The sequence below is a fragment of the Scyliorhinus torazame genome, chromosome 26, assembly GCF_047496885.1.
Source record: "Scyliorhinus torazame isolate Kashiwa2021f chromosome 26, sScyTor2.1, whole genome shotgun sequence".
Classification (NCBI taxonomy): Eukaryota; Metazoa; Chordata; class Chondrichthyes; order Carcharhiniformes; family Scyliorhinidae; genus Scyliorhinus; species Scyliorhinus torazame.
In genome coordinates, this window is record NC_092732.1 from 42,992,061 (window position 1) to 43,009,833 (window position 17,773).

General features: G+C 47.2%; 1 protein-coding gene across 1 annotated transcript in view; it reads right to left on the bottom strand.

Moving 5' to 3' along the window:
- The window catches only part of LOC140403018 (DNA-directed RNA polymerase III subunit RPC3-like), a 232,156-nt gene that overhangs the window by 106,687 nt on the left and 107,696 nt on the right, over nucleotides 1–17,773 (bottom strand). Inside the window, 1 exon segment of the mRNA XM_072490671.1 lies at nucleotides 15,091–15,192. Coding sequence (XP_072346772.1) covers nucleotides 15,091–15,192 — 102 coding nt within the window.

The following is a 17,773-nucleotide window of genomic DNA, read 5'->3' on the forward strand; positions in this document are numbered from 1 at the left end:
GTTACAGACTGGAATCTAATCGAGGGGTTCGGGGTGGTTTATATGTAGAATAACAGATACCCAGGAGTGAGTGACAGACTGGAATCTTATCGAGGGGTTCGGTGTGGTTTATATTTGAGTAACAGATACCCAGGAGTGAGTTACAGACTGGAATCTAATCGAGGGGTTTGGGGTGGTTTATATATAGAATAACAGATACCCGGGAGTGAGTTACAGACTGGAATCTAATCGAGGTGTTCGGGGTGGTTTATATATAGAATAACAGGTACTTGGGAGTGAGTTACAGACTGGAATCTAATCGAGGTGTTCGGAGTGGTTTATATATAGAATAACAGATACCTGGGAGTGAGTTACAGACTGGAATCTAATCGAGGGGTTCGGGGTGGTTTATATATAGAACAGATACCCGGGAGTGAGTTACAGACTGGAATCTAAACGAGGGGTTCGGAGTGGTTTATATATAGAATAACAGATACCCGGGAGTGAGTTACAGACTGAAATCTAATCGAGGGGTTCAGGGTGGTTTATATATAGAATAACAGATACCCGGGAGTGAGTTACAGACTGGAATCTAATCGAGGGGTTCGGGGTGGTTTATATATAGAATAACAGATACCTGGGAGTCAGTTACAGACTGGAATCTAATCGAGGGGTTCGGGGTGGTTTATATATAGAATAACAGATACCCGGGAGTGAGTTACAGGAATCTAATCGAGGGGTTCGGGGTGGTTTATATACAGAATAACAGATACCTGGGAGTGAGTTACAGACTGGAATCTAATCGAGGGGTTCGGGGTGGTTTATATATAGAATAACAGATACCCGGGAGTGAGTTACAGACTGGAATCTAATCGAGGGATTCGGAGTGGTTTATATATAGAATAACAGATACCCGGGAGTGAGTTACAGACTGGAATCTAATCGAGGGGTTCGGAGTGGTTTATATATAGAATAACAGATACCCGGGAGTGAGTTACAGACTGGAATCTAATCGAAGGGTTTGGGGGGGGTTTATATAGAATAACAGATACCCGGGAGTGAGTTACACACTGGAATCTAATCGAGGGGTTCGGGATGGTTTATATGTAGAATAACAGATACCCGGGAGTGAGTTACAGACTGGAATCTAAACGAGGGGTTCGGGGTGGTTTATATAGAATAACAGATACCCGGGAGTGAGTTAGAGACTGGAATCTAATCGAGGTGTTCACGGTGGTTTATCTATAGAATAACAGATACCCGGGAGTGAGTTACAGACTGGTATCTAATCGAGGGGTTCGGGGTGGTTTATATATAGAATAACAGGTACCTGGGAGTGAGTTACAGACTGGAATCTAATCGAGGTGTTCGGGGTGGTTTATATATAGAATAACAGATACCTGGGAGTGAGTTACAGACTGGAATCTAATCGAGGGGTTCGGGGTGGTTTATATATAGAACAGATACCCGGGAGTGAGTTACAGACTGGAATCTAAACGAGGGGTTCGGAGTGGTTTATATATAGAATAACAGATACCCGGGAGTGAGTTACAGACTGAAATCTAATCGAGGGGTTCAGGGTGGTTTATATAGAATAACAGATACCCGGGAGTGAGTTACAGACTGGAATCTATTCGAGGGGTTAGGAGTGGTTTATATATAAAATAACAGATACCCGGGAGTGAGTGACAGACTGGAATCTAATCGAGGGGTTCAGGGTGATTTATATAGAATAAAAGATACCCGGGAGTGAGTTACAGACTGGAATCTAATCGAAGGGTTTGGGGGGGGTTTATATAGAATAACAGATACCCGGGAGTGAGTTACACACTGGAATCTAATCGAGGGGTTCGCGATGGTTTATATGTAGAATAACAGATACCCGGGAGTGAGTTACAGACTGGAATCTAATCGAGGGGTACGGGGTGGTTTATATATAGAATAACAGATACCCGGGAGTGAGTTACAGACTGGAATCTAATCGAGGGGTTCGGGGTGGTTTATACATAGAATAACAGATACCCAGGAGTGAGTGACAGACTGGAATCTTATCGAGGGGTTCGGTGTGGTTTATATTTGAATAACAGATACCCGGGAGTGAGTTACACACTGGAATCTAATCGAGGGGTTCGGGATGGTTTATATGTAGAATAACAGATACCCGGGAGTGAGTTACAGACTGGAATCTAAACGAGGGGTTCGGGGTGGTTTATATAGAATAACAGATACCCGGGAGTGAGTTAGAGACTGGAATCTAATCGAGGTGTTCAGGGTGGTTTATCTATAGAATAACAGATACCCGGGAGTGAGTTACAGACTGGTATCTAATCGAGGGGTTCGGGGTGGTTTATATATAGAATAACAGGTACCTGGGAGTGAGTTACAGACTGGAATCTAATCGAGGTGTTCGGGGTGGTTTATATATAGAATAACAGATACCTGGGAGTGAGTTACAGACTGGAATCTAATCGAGGGGTTCGGGGTGGTTTATATATAGAACAGATACCCGGGAGTGAGTTACAGACTGGAATCTAAACGAGGGGTTCGGAGTGGTTTATATATAGAATAACAGATACCCGGGAGTGAGTTACAGACTGAAATCTAATCGAGGGGTTCAGGGTGGTTTATATAGAATAACAGATACCTGGGAGTGAGTTACAGACTGGAATCTAATCGAGCGGTTCGGGGTGGTTTATATATAGAATAACAGATACCCGGGAGTGATTTACAGACTGGAATCTAATCGAGGTGTTCGGAGTGGTTTATATATAGAATAACAGATACCCGGGAGTGAGTTACAGACTGGAATCTAATCGAGGGGTTCGGAGTGGTTTATATATAGAATAACAGATACCCGGGAGTGAGTTACAGACTGAAAACTAATCGAGGGGTTCAGGGTGGTTTATATATAGAATAACAGATACCCGGGAGTGAGTTACAGATTAAAACCTAATCGAGGGGTTCGGGGTGGTTTATATATAGAATGACAGATACCCGGGAGTGAGTTACAGGAATCTAATCGAGGGGTTCGGAGTGGTTTATATATAGAATAACAGATACCCGGGAGTGAGTTACAGACTGAAATCTAATCGAGGGGTTCAGGGTGGTTTATATAGAATAACAGATACCTGGGAGTGAGTTACAGACTGGAATCTAATCGAGGGGTTCGGGGTGGTTTATATATAGAATAACAGATACCCGGGAGTGAGTTACAGACTGGAATCTAATCGAGGGGTTCGGAGTGGTTTATATATAGAATAACAGACACCCGGGAGTGAGTTACAGACTGAAAACTAATCGAGGGGTTCAGGGTGGTTTATATAGAATAACAGATACCCGGGAGTGAGTTACAGACTGGAATCTATTCGAGGGGTTAGGAGTGGTTTATATATAAAATAACAGATACCCGGGAGTGAGTGACAGACTGGAATCTAATCGAGGGGTTCAGGGTGATTTATATAGAATAAAAGATACCCGGGAGTGAGTTACAGACTGGAATCTAATCGAAGGGTTTGGGGGGGGTTTATATAGAATAACAGATACCCGGGAGTGAGTTACACACTGGAATCTAATCGAGGGGTTCGGGATGGTTTATATGTAGAATAACAGATACCCGGGAGTGAGTTACAGACTGGAATCTAATCGAGGGGTACGGGGTGGTTTATATATAGAATAACAGATACCCGGGAGTGAGTTACAGACTGGAATCTAATCGAGGGGTTCGGGGTGGTTTATATGTAGAATAACAGATACCCAGGAGTGAGTGACAGACTGGAATCTTATCGAGGGGTTCGGTGTGGTTTATATTTGAGTAACAGATACCCAGGAGTGAGTTACAGACTGGAATCTAATCGAGGGGTTTGGGGTGGTTTATATATAGAATAACAGATACCCGGGAGTGAGTTACAGACTGGAATCTAATCGAGGTGTTCGGGGTGGTTTATATATAGAATAACAGGTACCTGGGAGTGAGTTACAGACTGGAATCTAATCGAGGTGTTCGGAGTGGTTTATATATAGAATAACAGATACCTGGGAGTGAGTTACAGACTGGAATCTAATCGAGGGGTTCGGGGTGGTTTATATATAGAACAGATACCCGGGAGTGAGTTACAGACTGGAATCTAAACGAGGGGTTCGGAGTGGTTTATATATAGAATAACAGATACCCGGGAGTGAGTTACAGACTGAAATCTAATCGAGGGGTTCAGGGTGGTTTATATATAGAATAACAGATACCCGGGAGTGAGTTACAGACTGGAATCTAATCGAGGGGTTCGGGGTGGTTTATATATAGAATAACAGATACCCGGGAGTCAGTTACAGACTGGAATCAAATCGAGGGGTTCGGGGTGGTTTATATATAGAATAACAGATACCCGGGAGTGAGTGACAGGAATCTAATCGAGGGGTTCGGGGTGGTTTATATACAGAATAACAGATACCTGGGAGTGAGTTACAGACTGGAATCTAATCGAGGGGTTCGGGGTGGTTTATATATAGAATAACAGATACCCGGGAGTGAGTTACAGACTGGAATCTAATCGAGGGATTCGGAGTGGTTTATATATAGAATAACAGATACCCGGGAGTGAGTTACAGACTGGAATCTAATCGAGGGGTTCGGAGTGGTTTATATATAGAATAACAGATACCCGGGAGTGAGTTACAGACTGGAATCTAATCGAAGGGTTTGGGGGGGGTTTATATAGAATAACAGATACCCGGGAGTGAGTTACACACTGGAATCTAATCGAGGGGTTCGGGATGGTTTATATGTAGAATAACAGATACCCGGGAGTGAGTTACAGACTGGAATCTAAACGAGGGGTTCGGGGTGGTTTATATAGAATAACAGATACCCGGGAGTGAGTTAGAGACTGGAATCTAATCGAGGTGTTCACGGTGGTTTATCTATAGAATAACAGATACCCGGGAGTGAGTTACAGACTGGTATCTAATCGAGGGGTTCGGGGTGGTTTATATATAGAATAACAGGTACCTGGGAGTGAGTTACAGACTGGAATCTAATCGAGGTGTTCGGGGTGGTTTATATATAGAATAACAGATACCTGGGAGTGAGTTACAGACTGGAATCTAATCGAGGGGTTCGGGGTGGTTTATATATAGAACAGATACCCGGGAGTGAGTTACAGACTGGAATCTAAACGAGGGGTTCGGAGTGGTTTATATATAGAATAACAGATACCCGGGAGTGAGTTACAGACTGAAATCTAATCGAGGGGTTCAGGGTGCTTTATATAGAATAACAGATACCCGCGAGTGAGTTACAGACTGGAATCTATTCGAGGGGTTAGGAGTGGTTTATATATAAAATAACAGATACCCGGGAGTGAGTGACAGACTGGAATCTAATCGAGGGGTTCAGGGTGATTTATATAGAATAAAAGATACCCGGGAGTGAGTTACAGACTGGAATCTAATCGAAGGGTTTGGGGGGGGTTTATATAGAATAACAGATACCCGGGAGTGAGTTACACACTGGAATCTAATCGAGGGGTTCGCGATGGTTTATATGTAGAATAACAGATACCCGGGAGTGAGTTACAGACTGGAATCTAATCGAGGGGTACGGGGTGGTTTATATATAGAATAACAGATACCCGGGAGTGAGTTACAGACTGGAATCTAATCGAGGGGTTCGGGGTGGTTTATACATAGAATAACAGATACCCAGGAGTGAGTGACAGACTGGAATCTTATCGAGGGGTTCGGTGTGGTTTATATTTGAATAACAGATACCCGGGAGTGAGTTACAGACTGGAATCTAATCGAGGGGTTTGGGGTGGTTTATATATAGAATAACAGATACCCGGGAGTGAGTTACAGACTGGAATCTAATCGAGGTGTTCGGGGTGGTTTATATATAGAATAACAGGTACCTGGGAGTGAGTTACAGACTGGAATCTAATCGAGGTGTTCGGAGTGGTTTATATATAGAATAACAGATACCTGGGAGTGAGTTACAGACTGGAATCTAATCGAGGGGTTCGGGGTGGTTTATATATAGAACAGATACCCGGGAGTGAGTTACAGACTGGAATCTAAACGAGGGGTTCGGAGTGGTTTATATATAGAATAACAGATACCCGGGAGTGAGTTACAGACTGAAATCGAATCGAGGGGTTCAGGGTGGTTTATATAGAATAACAGATACCTGGGAGTGAGTTACAGACTGGAATCTAATCGAGGGGTTCGGGGTGGTTTATATATAGAATAACAGATACCCGGGAGTGAGTTACAGACTGGAATCTAATCGAGGGATTCGGAGTGGTTTATATATAGAATAACAGATACCCGGGAGTGAGTTACAGACTGGAATCTAATCGAGGGGTTCGGAGTGGTTTATATATAGAATAACAGATACCCGGGAGTGAGTTCCAGACTGGAATCTAATCGAAGGGTTTGGGGGGGGTTTATATAGAATAACAGATACCCGGGAGTGAGTTACACACTGGAATCTAATCGAGGGGTTCGGGATGGTTTATATGTAGAATAACAGATACCCGGGAGTGAGTTACAGACTGGAATCTAAACGAGGGGTTCGGGGTGGTTTATATAGAATAACAGATACCCGGGAGTGAGTTAGAGACTGGAATCTAATCGAGGTGTTCAGGGTGGTTTATCTATAGAATAACAGATACCCGGGAGTGAGTTACAGACTGGTATCTAATCGAGGGGTTCGGGGTGGTTTATATATAGAATAACAGGTACCTGGGAGTGAGTTACAGACTGGAATCTAATCGAGGTGTTCGGGGTGGTTTATATATAGAATAACAGATACCTGGGAGTGAGTTACAGACTGGAATCTAATCGAGGGGTTCGGGGTGGTTTATATATAGAACAGATACCCGGGAGTGAGTTACAGACTGGAATCTAAACGAGGGGTTCGGAGTGGTTTATATATAGAATAACAGATACCCGGGAGTGAGTTACAGACTGAAATCTAATCGAGGGGTTCAGGGTGGTTTATATAGAATAACAGATACCTGGGAGTGAGTTACAGACTGGAATCTAATCGAGCGGTTCGGGGTGGTTTATATATAGAATAACAGATACCCGGGAGTGAGTTACAGACTGGAATCTAATCGAGGTGTTCGGAGTGGTTTATATATAGAATAACAGATACCCGGGAGTGAGTTACAGACTGGAATCTAATCGAGGGGTTTGGAGTGGTTTATATATAGAATAACAGATACCCGGGATTGAGTTACAGACTGAAAACTAATCGAGGGGTTCAGGGTGGTTTATCTCGAATAACAGATACCCGGGAGTGAGTTACAGACTGGAATCTAATCGAGGGGTTAGGAGTGGTTTATATATAGAATAACAGATACCCGGGAGTGAGTTACAGACTGGAATCTAATCGAGCGGTTCGGGGTGGTTTATATATAGAATAACAGATACCCGGGAGTGAGTTACAGACTGGAATCTAATCGAGGTGTTCGGAGTGGTTTATATATAGAATAACAGATACCCGGGAGTGAGTTACAGACTGGAATCTAATCGAGGGGTTCGGAGTGGTTTATATATAGAATAACAGATACCCGGGAGTGAGTTACAGACTGAAAACTAATCGAGGGGTTCAGGGTGGTTTATCTCGAATAACAGATACCCGGGAGTGAGTTACAGACTGGAATCTAATCGAGGGGTTAGGAGTGGTTTATATATAGAATAACAGATACCCGGGAGTGAGTTACAGACTGGAATCTAATCGAGGGGTTCGGAGTGGTTTATATACAGAATAACAAATACCCGGGAGTGAGTTACAGACTGGAATCTAATCGAAGGGTTCGGGGTGGTTTATATATAGAATAACAGATACCCGGGAGTGAGTTACAGACTGGAATCTAATCGAAGGGTTCGGGGTGGTTTATATAGAATAAAAGATACCCTGGAGTGAGTTACACACTGGAATTTAATCAAGGGGTTCGGGATGGTTGAAATGTAGAATAACAGATACCCGGTAGTGAGTTACAGACTAGAATCTAATCGAGGGGTTCGGAATGGTTTCTATATGGAATAAAAGATACCCGGGAGTGAGTTACAGACTGGAATCTAATCGAAGGGTTCGGGGGGGGTTTATATAGAATAACAGATATCCGTGAGTGAGTTACACACTGGAATCTAATCGAGGGGTTCGGGATGGTTTATATGTAGAATAACAGATAGCCGGGAGTGAGTTACAGACTGGAATCTAATCGAGGGGTTCGGGATGCTTTATATGTAGAATAACAGATACCCGGGAGTGAGTTACACACTGAAATCTAATCGAGGGGTTCGGGGTGGTTTATATATAGAATAACAGATACCCGGGAGTGAGTTGCAGACTGGAATCTAAACGAGGGGTTCGGGGTGGTTTATATATAGAATAACAGATACCCGGGAGTGAGTTACAGACTGGAATCTAATCGAGGGGTTCGGGGTGGTTTATACATTGAATAACAGATACCCGGGAGTGAGTTACAGACTGGAATCTAATCGAGGGGTTCGGGGTGGTTTATATATAGAATAACAGATACCCGGGAGTGAGTTACAGACTAAAACCTAATCGAGGGGTTCGGGGTGGTTTATATATAGAAGAACAGATACCCAGGAGTGAGTAACAGACTGGAATCTTATCGAGGGGTTCGGGGTGGTTATTATTTGAATAACAGATACCCGGGAGTGAGTTACAGACTGGAATCTAATCGAGGGGTTCGGGGTGGTTTATATATTGAATAACAGATACCCGGGAGTGAGTTACAGGAATCTAATCGAGGGGTTCGGGTGGTTTTTATATAGAATAACAGATACCCGGGAGTGAGTTACAGACTGGAATCTAATCGAGCGGTTCGGGGTGGTTTATATATAGAATAACAGATAACCGGGAGTGAGTTACAGACTGGAATCTAACCGAGGGGTTCGGGGTGGTTTATATAGAATAACAGATACCCGGGAGTGAGTTACAGACTGGAATATAAACGAGGGGTTTGGGGTGGTTTATATATAGAATAACAGATACCCGGGAGTGAGTTACAGACTGGAATCTAATCGAGGGGTTCGGGGTGGTTTATATATAGAATAACAGATACCCGGGAGTGAGTTACAGACTGGAATCTAATCGAGGGGTTCGGGGTGGTTTATATATAGAATAACAGACACCCGGGAGTGAGTTACAGACTGGAATCTAATCGAGGGGTTCGGGGAGGTTTATATATAGAATAACAGATACCCGGGAGTGAGTTACAGACTGGAATCTAATCGAGGGGTTCGGGGTGGTTTATATATAGAATAACAGATACCCGGGAGTGAGTTACAGACTGGAATCTAATCGAGGGATTTGGGGTGGTTTATATAGAATAACAGATACCCGGGAGTGAGTTACAGACTGGAATGTAATCGAGGGGTTCGGAATGATTTATATAGAATAACAGATACCCGGGAGTGAGTTACAGACTGGAATCTAATCGAGGTGTTCAGGGTGGTTTATATATAGAATAACAGATACCCGGGAGTGAGTTTACAGACTGGAATCTAAACGAGGGGTTCGGGGTGGATTATATAGAGAATAACAGATACCCGGGAGTGAGTTACCGACTGGAATCTAATCGAGGGGTTCGGGGTGGTTTATATACAGAATAACAGATACCCGGGAGTGAGTTACAGACTGGAATCTAATCGAGGGGTTCAGGGTGGTTTATATATAGAATCACAGATACGCGAGAGTGAGTTACAGACTGGAATCTAATCGAGGGGTTCGGGGTGGTTTATATATAGAATAACAGACACCCGGGAGTGAGTTACAGACTGGAATCTAATCGAGGGGTTCGGGGTGGTTTATATATAGAATAACAGATACCCGGGAGTGAGTTACAGGAATCTAATCGGGGGTTCGGGGTGGTTTATTTATAGAATAACAGATACCCGGGAGTGAGTTACAGGAATCTAATCGAGGGGTTCGGGGTGGTTTATAAAGAATAACAGATACCCGGGAGTGAGTTACAGGCTGGAATCTAATCGAGGGGTTCGGGATGGTTTATATATAGAATAACAGATACCCGGGAGTGAGTTACAGTCTGGAATCTAATCGAGAGGTTCAGGGTGGTTTATATATAGAATAACAGATACCCGGGAGTGAGTTACAGGAATCTAATCGAGGGGTTCGGGGTGGTTTATATATAGAATAACAGATACCCGGGTGTGAGTTACAGACGGGAATCGAATCGAGGGGTTCGGGGTGGTTTATATATAGAATAACAGATACCCGGGAGTGAGTTACAGGCTGGAATCTAATCGAGGGGTTTGAGGTGGTTTATATATAGAATAACAGATACCCGGGAGTGAGTTACAGACTGGAATCTAATCGAGGGGTTCGGGGTGGTTTATATATAGAATAACAGATACCCGGGAGTGAGTTACAGACTGGAATCTAATTGAGGGGTTCGGGGTGGTTTATATATAGAATAACAGATACCCTGGAGTGAGTTACAGACTGGAATCTAATCGAGGGGTTCGGGGTGGTTTATATATAGAATAACAGATACCCGGGAGTGAGTTACAGACTGGAATCTAATCGAGGGGTTCAGGGTGGTTTATATATAGAATAACATACCAGGGCGTGAGTTACAGACTGGAATCTAATCGAGGGGTTCGGGGTGGTTTATATATAGAATAACAGATACCCGGGAGTGAGTTACAGACTGGAATCTAATCGAGGGGTTTGGGGTGGTTTATATAGAATAACAGATACCCGGGAGTGAGTTACAGACTGGAATCTAATCGAGGGGTTCAGGGTGGTTTATATAGAATAACAGATACCTGGGAGTGAGTTACAGGCTGGAATCTAATCGAGGGGTTCGGGATGGTTTATATATAGAATAACAGATACCCGGGAGTGAGTTACAGTCTGGAATCTAATCGAGAGGTTCAGGGTGGTTTATATATAGAATAACAGATACCCGGGAGTGAGTTACAGACTGGAATCTAATCGAGGGGTTCGGGGTGGTTTATATATAGAATAACAGATACCCGGGAGTGAGTTACAGACCGGAATCTAATCGAGGGGTTCGGGGTGGTTTATATATAGAATAACAGATACCCTGGAGTGAGTTACAGACTGGAATCTAATCGAGGGGCTCGGGGTGGTTTATATATAGAATAACAGATACCCGGGAGTGAGTTACAGACTGGAATCTAATCGAGGGGCTCGGGGTGGTTTATATATAGAATAACAGACACCCGGGAGTGAGTTACAGACTGGAATCTAATCGAGGGGTTCGTGGTGGTTTATATATAGAATAACAGATACCCGGGAGTGAGTTACAGACTGGAATCTAATCGAGGGGTTCGGGGTGGTTTATATACAGAATAACAGATACCCGGGAGTGAGTTACAGACTGGAATCTAATCGAGGGGTTCGGGGTGGTTTATATAGAATAACAGATACCCGGGAGTGAGTGACAGACTGGAATCTAATCGAGGGGTTCGGGATGGTTTATATAGAATAACAGATACCCGGGAGTGAGTTACAGACTGGAATCTAATCGAGGGGTTCGGGGTGGTTTATATATAGAATAACATACCAGGGCGTGAGTTACAGACTGGAATCTAATCGAGGGGTTCGGGGTGGTTTATATATAGAATAACAGATACCCGGGAGTGAGTTACAGACAGGAATCTAATCGAGGGGTTCGGGATGGTTTATATATAGAATAACAGATACCCGGGAGTGAGTTACAGACTGGAATCTAATCGAGGGGTTCGGGGTGGTTTATATTTAGAATAACAGATACCCGGGAGTGAGTTACAGACTGGAATGTAATCGAGGGGTTCGGAATGATTTATATAGAATAACAGATACCCGGGAGTGAGTTACAGACTGGAATCTAATCGAGGTGTTCAGGGTGGTTTATATATAGAATAACAGATACCCGGGAGTGAGTTTACAGACTGGAATCTAAACGAGGGGTTCGGGGTGGATTATATATAGAATAACAGATACCCGGGAGTGAGTTGCCGACTGGAATCTAATCGAGGGGTTCGGGGTGGTTTATATACAGAATAACAGATACCCGGGAGTGAGTTACAGACTGGAATCTAATCGAGGGGTTCAGGGTGGTTTATATATAGAATCACAGATACGCGGGAGTGAGTTACAGACTGGAATCTAATCGAGGGGTTCGGGGTGGTTTATATATAGAATAACAGACACCCGGGAGTGAGTTACAGACTGGAATCTAATCGAGGGGTTCGGGGTGGTTTATATATAGAATAACAGATACCCGGGAGTGAGTTACAGGAATCTAATCGGGGGTTCGGGGTGGTTTATTTATAGAATAACAGATACCCGGGAGTGAGTTACAGGAATCTAATCGAGGGGTTCGGGGTGGTTTATAAAGAATAACAGATACCCGGGAGTGAGTTACAGGCTGGAATCTAATCGAGGGGTTCGGGATGGTTTATATATAGAATAACAGATACCCGGGAGTGAGTTACAGTCTGGAATCTAATCGAGAGGTTCAGGGTGGTTTATATATAGAATAACAGATACCCGGGAGTGAGTTACAGGAATCTAATCGAGGGGTTCGGGGTGGTTTATATATAGAATAACAGATACCCGGGTGTGAGTTACAGACGGGAATCGAATCGAGGGGTTCGGGGTGGTTTATATATAGAATAACAGATACCCGGGAGTGAGTTACAGGCTGGAATCTAATCGAGGGGTTTGAGGTGGTTTATATATAGAATAACAGATACCCGGGAGTGAGTTACAGACTGGAATCTAATCGAGGGGTTCGGGGTGGTTTATATATAGAATAACAGATACCCGGGAGTGAGTTACAGACTGGAATCTAATCGAGGGGTTCGGGGTGGTTTATATATAGAATAACAGATACCCTGGAGTGAGTTACAGACTGGAATCTAATCGAGGGGTTCGGGGTGGTTTATATATAGAATAACAGATACCCGGGAGTGAGTTACAGACTGGAATCTAATCGAGGGGTTCAGGGTGGTTTATATATAGAATAACATACCAGGGCGTGAGTTACAGACTGGAATCTAATCGAGGGGTTCGGGGTGGTTTATATATAGAATAACAGATACCCGGGAGTGAGTTACAGACTGGAATCTAATCGAGGGGTTTGGGGTGGTTTATATAGAATAACAGATACCCGGGAGTGAGTTACAGACTGGAATCTAATCGAGGGGTTCAGGGTGGTTTATATAGAATAACAGATACCTGGGAGTGAGTTACAGGCTGGAATCTAATCGAGGGGTTCGGGATGGTTTATATATAGAATAACAGATACCCGGGAGTGAGTTACAGTCTGGAATCTAATCGAGAGGTTCAGGGTGGTTTATATATAGAATAACAGATACCCGGGAGTGAGTTACAGACTGGAATCTAATCGAGGGGTTCGGGGTGGTTTATATATAGAATAACAGATACCCGGGAGTGAGTTACAGACCGGAATCTAATCGAGGGTTTCGGGGTGGTTTATATATAGAATAACAGATACCCTGGAGTGAGTTACAGACTGGAATCTAATCGAGGGGCTCGGGGTGGTTTATATATAGAATAACAGATACCCGGGAGTGAGTTACAGACTGGAATCTAATCGAGGGGCTCGGGGTGGTTTATATATAGAATAACAGACACCCGGGAGTGAGTTACAGACTGGAATCTAATCGAGTGGTTCGTGGTGGTTTATATATAGAATAACAGATACCCGGGAGTGAGTTACAGACTGGAATCTAATCGAGGGGTTCGGGGTGGTTTATATACAGAATAACAGATACCCGGGAGTGAGTTACAGACTGGAATCTAATCGAGGGGTTCGGGGTGGTTTATATAGAATAACAGATACCCGGGAGTGAGTGACAGACTGGAATCTAATCGAGGGGTTCCGGGTGGTTTATATATAGAATAACAGATACCCGGGAGTGAGTTACAGACTGGAATCTAATAGAGGGGTTTGGGTTGGTTTATATACAGAATAACAGATACCCGGGAGTGAGTTACAGACTGGAATCTAATCGAGGGGTTCGGGGTGGTTTATATATAGAATAACATACCAGGGCGTGAGTTACAGACTGGAATCTAATCGAGGGGTTCGGGGTGGTTTATATATAGAATAACAGATACCCGGGAGTGAGTTACAGACAGGAATCTAATCGAGGGGTTCGGGATGGTTTATATATAGAATAACAGATACCCGGGAGTGAGTTACAGACTGGAATCTAATCGAGGGGTTCGGGGTGGTTTATATTTAGAATAACAGATACCCGGGAGTGAGTTACAGACTGGAATCTAATCGAGGGGTTCAGGGTGGTTTATATATAGAATAACAGATACCCGGGAGTGAGTTACAGACTGGAATCTAATCGAGGGGTTCGGGATGGTTTATATATAGAATAACAGATACCCGGGAGTGAGTTACAGACTGGAATCTAATCGAGGGGTTCGGGGTGGTTTATATATAGAATAACAGATACCCGGGAGTGAGTTACAGACTGGAATCTAATTGAGGGGTTCGGGGGGGTTTATATATAGAATAACAGATACCTGGGGGTGAGTTAGACTGGAATCTAATCGAGGGGTTCGGGGTGGTTTATATATAGAATAACAGACACCCGGGAGTGAGTTACAGACTGGAATCTAATCGAGGGGTTCGGAGTGGTTTATATATAGAATAACAGATACCCGGGAGTGAGTTACAGCCTGGAATCTAATCGAGGGGTTCGGGGTGGTTTATATATAGAATAACAGATACCCGGGAGTGAGTTACAGACTGGAATCTAATCGAGGGGTTCGGGGGGGTTTATATATAGAATAACAGATACCCGGGAGTGAGTTACAGACTGGAATCTAATCGAGGGGTTCGGGGTGGTTTATATATAGAATAACAGATACCTGGGAGTGAGTTACAGACTGGAATCTAATCGAGGGGTTCGGGGTGGTTTATATATAGAATAACAGACACCCGGGAGTGAGTTACAGACTGGAATCTAATCGAGGGGTTCGGGGTGGTTTATATATAGAATAACAGATACCCGGGAGTGAGTTACGTACTGGAAGTCCAGGTTATATGTTGTTGCCGTGGTTACCTTGTAACACCGCTGTAGGATCATACGTGCTGTTGGCAGTAAGTTGACGGTGTAAAGATAGAAGGTTCTGGAAGGAGCGTGATCGGGCGTTTTGGGAATTTCCTGGCAGATAAGAGAAGTAAAAAGAAAAGGCGGAAATCAATCCGTTCACATTCTGTGGAAGACGGACGTCGATGGTGTGGGTCAGACCCAGTTCTGTGGGGAGGGAGAGGGCGAGGCAGGCAGGGGGAGTGAGGGGAGGCGGGGGGGAGCGTGGTAGTGAGGGGAGGCGGGGGAGAGTGAGGTAGTGAGGGGAGGCGGGGGAGAGCGTGGTAGTGAGGGGAGGCGGGGAGAGTGAGGTAGTGAGGGGAGGCGGGGGAGAGCGAGGTAGTGAGGGGAGGCGGGGAGAGCGAGGCAGTGAGGGGAGGCGGGGACAGTGAGGTAGTGAGGGGAGGCGGGGGAGAGCGAGGTAGTGAGGGGAGGCGGGGAGGGTGAGGTAGTGAGGGGAGGCGGGGGGAGAGTGAGGGAGTGAGGGGAGGCAGGGGGACAGTCAGGTAGTGAGGGGAGGCGGGGAGCGTGAGGTAGTGAGGGGAGGCGGGGGGAGAGTGAGGGAGTGAGGGGAGGCAGGGGGACAGTCAGGTAGTGAGTGGAGGCGGGGAGAGCGAGGTAGTGAGGGGAGGCGGGGAGGGCGAGGTAGTGAGGGGAGGCGGGGGGAGAGTGAGGGAGTGAGGGGAGGCAGGGGGACAGTCAGGTAGTGAGGGGAGGCGGGGAGAGTGAGGTAGTGAGGGGAGGCGGGGGGAGCGTGGTAGTGAGGGGATGCGGGGGAGAGTGAGGTAGTGAGGGGAGGCGGGGGGAGAGCGAGGTAGTGAGGGGAGGCGGGGGAGAGTGAGGTAGTGAGGGGAGGCGGGGGGAGAGTGAGGTAGTGAGGGGAGGCTGGGAGAGTGAGGTAGTGAGGGGAGGCGGGGGAGAGCGAGGTAGTGAGGGGAGGCGGGGAGGGCGAGGTAGTGAGGGGAGGCGGGGGGAGAGTGAGGTAGTGAGGGGAGGCAGGGGGACAGTCAGGTAGTGAGGGGAGGCGGGGGAGAGCGAGGTAGTGAGGGGAGGCGGGGGGAGAGTGAGGGGAGGCGGGGGGAGAGTGAGGTAGTGAGGGGAGACGGGGGAGAGCGAGGTAGTGAGGGGAGGCGAGGAGAGCGAGGTAGTGTGGGGAGACGGGGAGAGCGAGGTAGTGAGGGGAGGCGGGGAGAGTGAGGTAGTGAGGGGAGGCGGGGATAGCGAGGTAGTGAGGGGAGACGGGGGGGAGCGTGGCAGTGAGGGGAGGCGGGGGAGAGTGAGGTAGTGAGGGGAGGCGGGGAGAGTGAGGTAGTGAGGGGAGACGGGGAGAGCGAGGTAGTGAGGGGAGGCGGGGGCAGGGTGAGGTAGTGAGGGGAGGCGGGGAGAGTGAGGTAGTGAGGGGAGGCGGGGAGAGTGAGGTAGTGAGGGGAGACGGGGGAGAGCGAGGTAGTGAGGGGAGGCGGGGAGAGCGAGGTAGTGAGGGGAGGCGGGGAGAGCGAGGTAGTGAGGGGAGGCGGGGGGAGAGTGAGGGAGGGGAGGCGGTGATAGCGAGGTAGTGAGGGGAGGCGGGGAGAGTGAGGTAGTGAGGGGAGACGGGGGAGAGCGAGGTAGTGAGGGGTGGCGGGGAGAGCGAGGTAGTGAGGGGTGGCGGGGAGAGCGAGGTAGTGAGGGGAGAAGGGGGGAGAGTGAGGTAATGAGGGGAGGCGGGGGGAGAGTGAGGTAGTGACGGGAGGCGGGGGAGAGTGAGGTAGTGAGGGGAGGCAGGGGGGGAGCGTGGTAGTGAGGGGAGGCGGGGGAGAGTGAGATAGTGACGGGAGGCGGGGGAGAGTGAGGTAGTGAGGGGAGGCAGGGGGGGAGCGTGGTAGTGAGGGGAGGCGGGGGAGAGTGAGGTAGTGAGGGGAGGCGGGGGAGAGCGAGGTAGTGAGGGGAGACGGGGAGAGCGAGGTAGTGAGGGGAGGCGGGGAGAGTGAGGTAGTGAGGGGAGGCGGGGGGAGAGCGAGGTAGTGAGGGGAGGCGGGGAGAGTGAGGTAGTGAGGGGAGGCGGGGGAGAGCGAGGTAGTGAGGGGAGGCGGGGAGAGTGAGGTAGTGAGGGGAGACGGGGGAGAGTGAGGGGAGGCGGGGGAGAGCGAGGTAGTGAGGGGAGGCGGGGAGAGTGAGGTAGTGAGGGGAGGCGGGGAGAGTGAGGTAGTGAGGGGAGACGGGGGAGAGTGAGGTAGTGAGGGGAGGCGGGGGAGAGTGAGGTAGTGAGGGGAGGCGGGGAGAGTGAGGTAGTGAGGGGAGACGGGGGAGAGTGAGGTAGTGAGGGGAGGCGGGGAGAGCGAGGTAGTGAGGGGAGACGGGGAGAGCGAGGTAGTGAGGGGAGGCGTGGGAGAGTGAGGTAGTGAGGGGAGGCGGGGAGAGTGAGGTAGTGAGGGGAGACGGGGAGAGCGAGGTAGTGAGGGGAGGCGGGGGGAGAGCGAGGTAGTGAGGGGAGACGGGGAGAGTGAGGTAGTGACGGGAGGCGGGGGGAGAGCGAGGTAGTGACCGGAGGCGGGGGGAGAGCGAGGTAGTGAGGGGAGACGGGGAGAGCGAGGTAGTGAGGGGAGGCGGGGGAGAGTGAGGTAGTGAGGGGAGGCGGGGGAGAGTGAGGTAGTGAGGGGAGGCAGGGGGAAAGCGA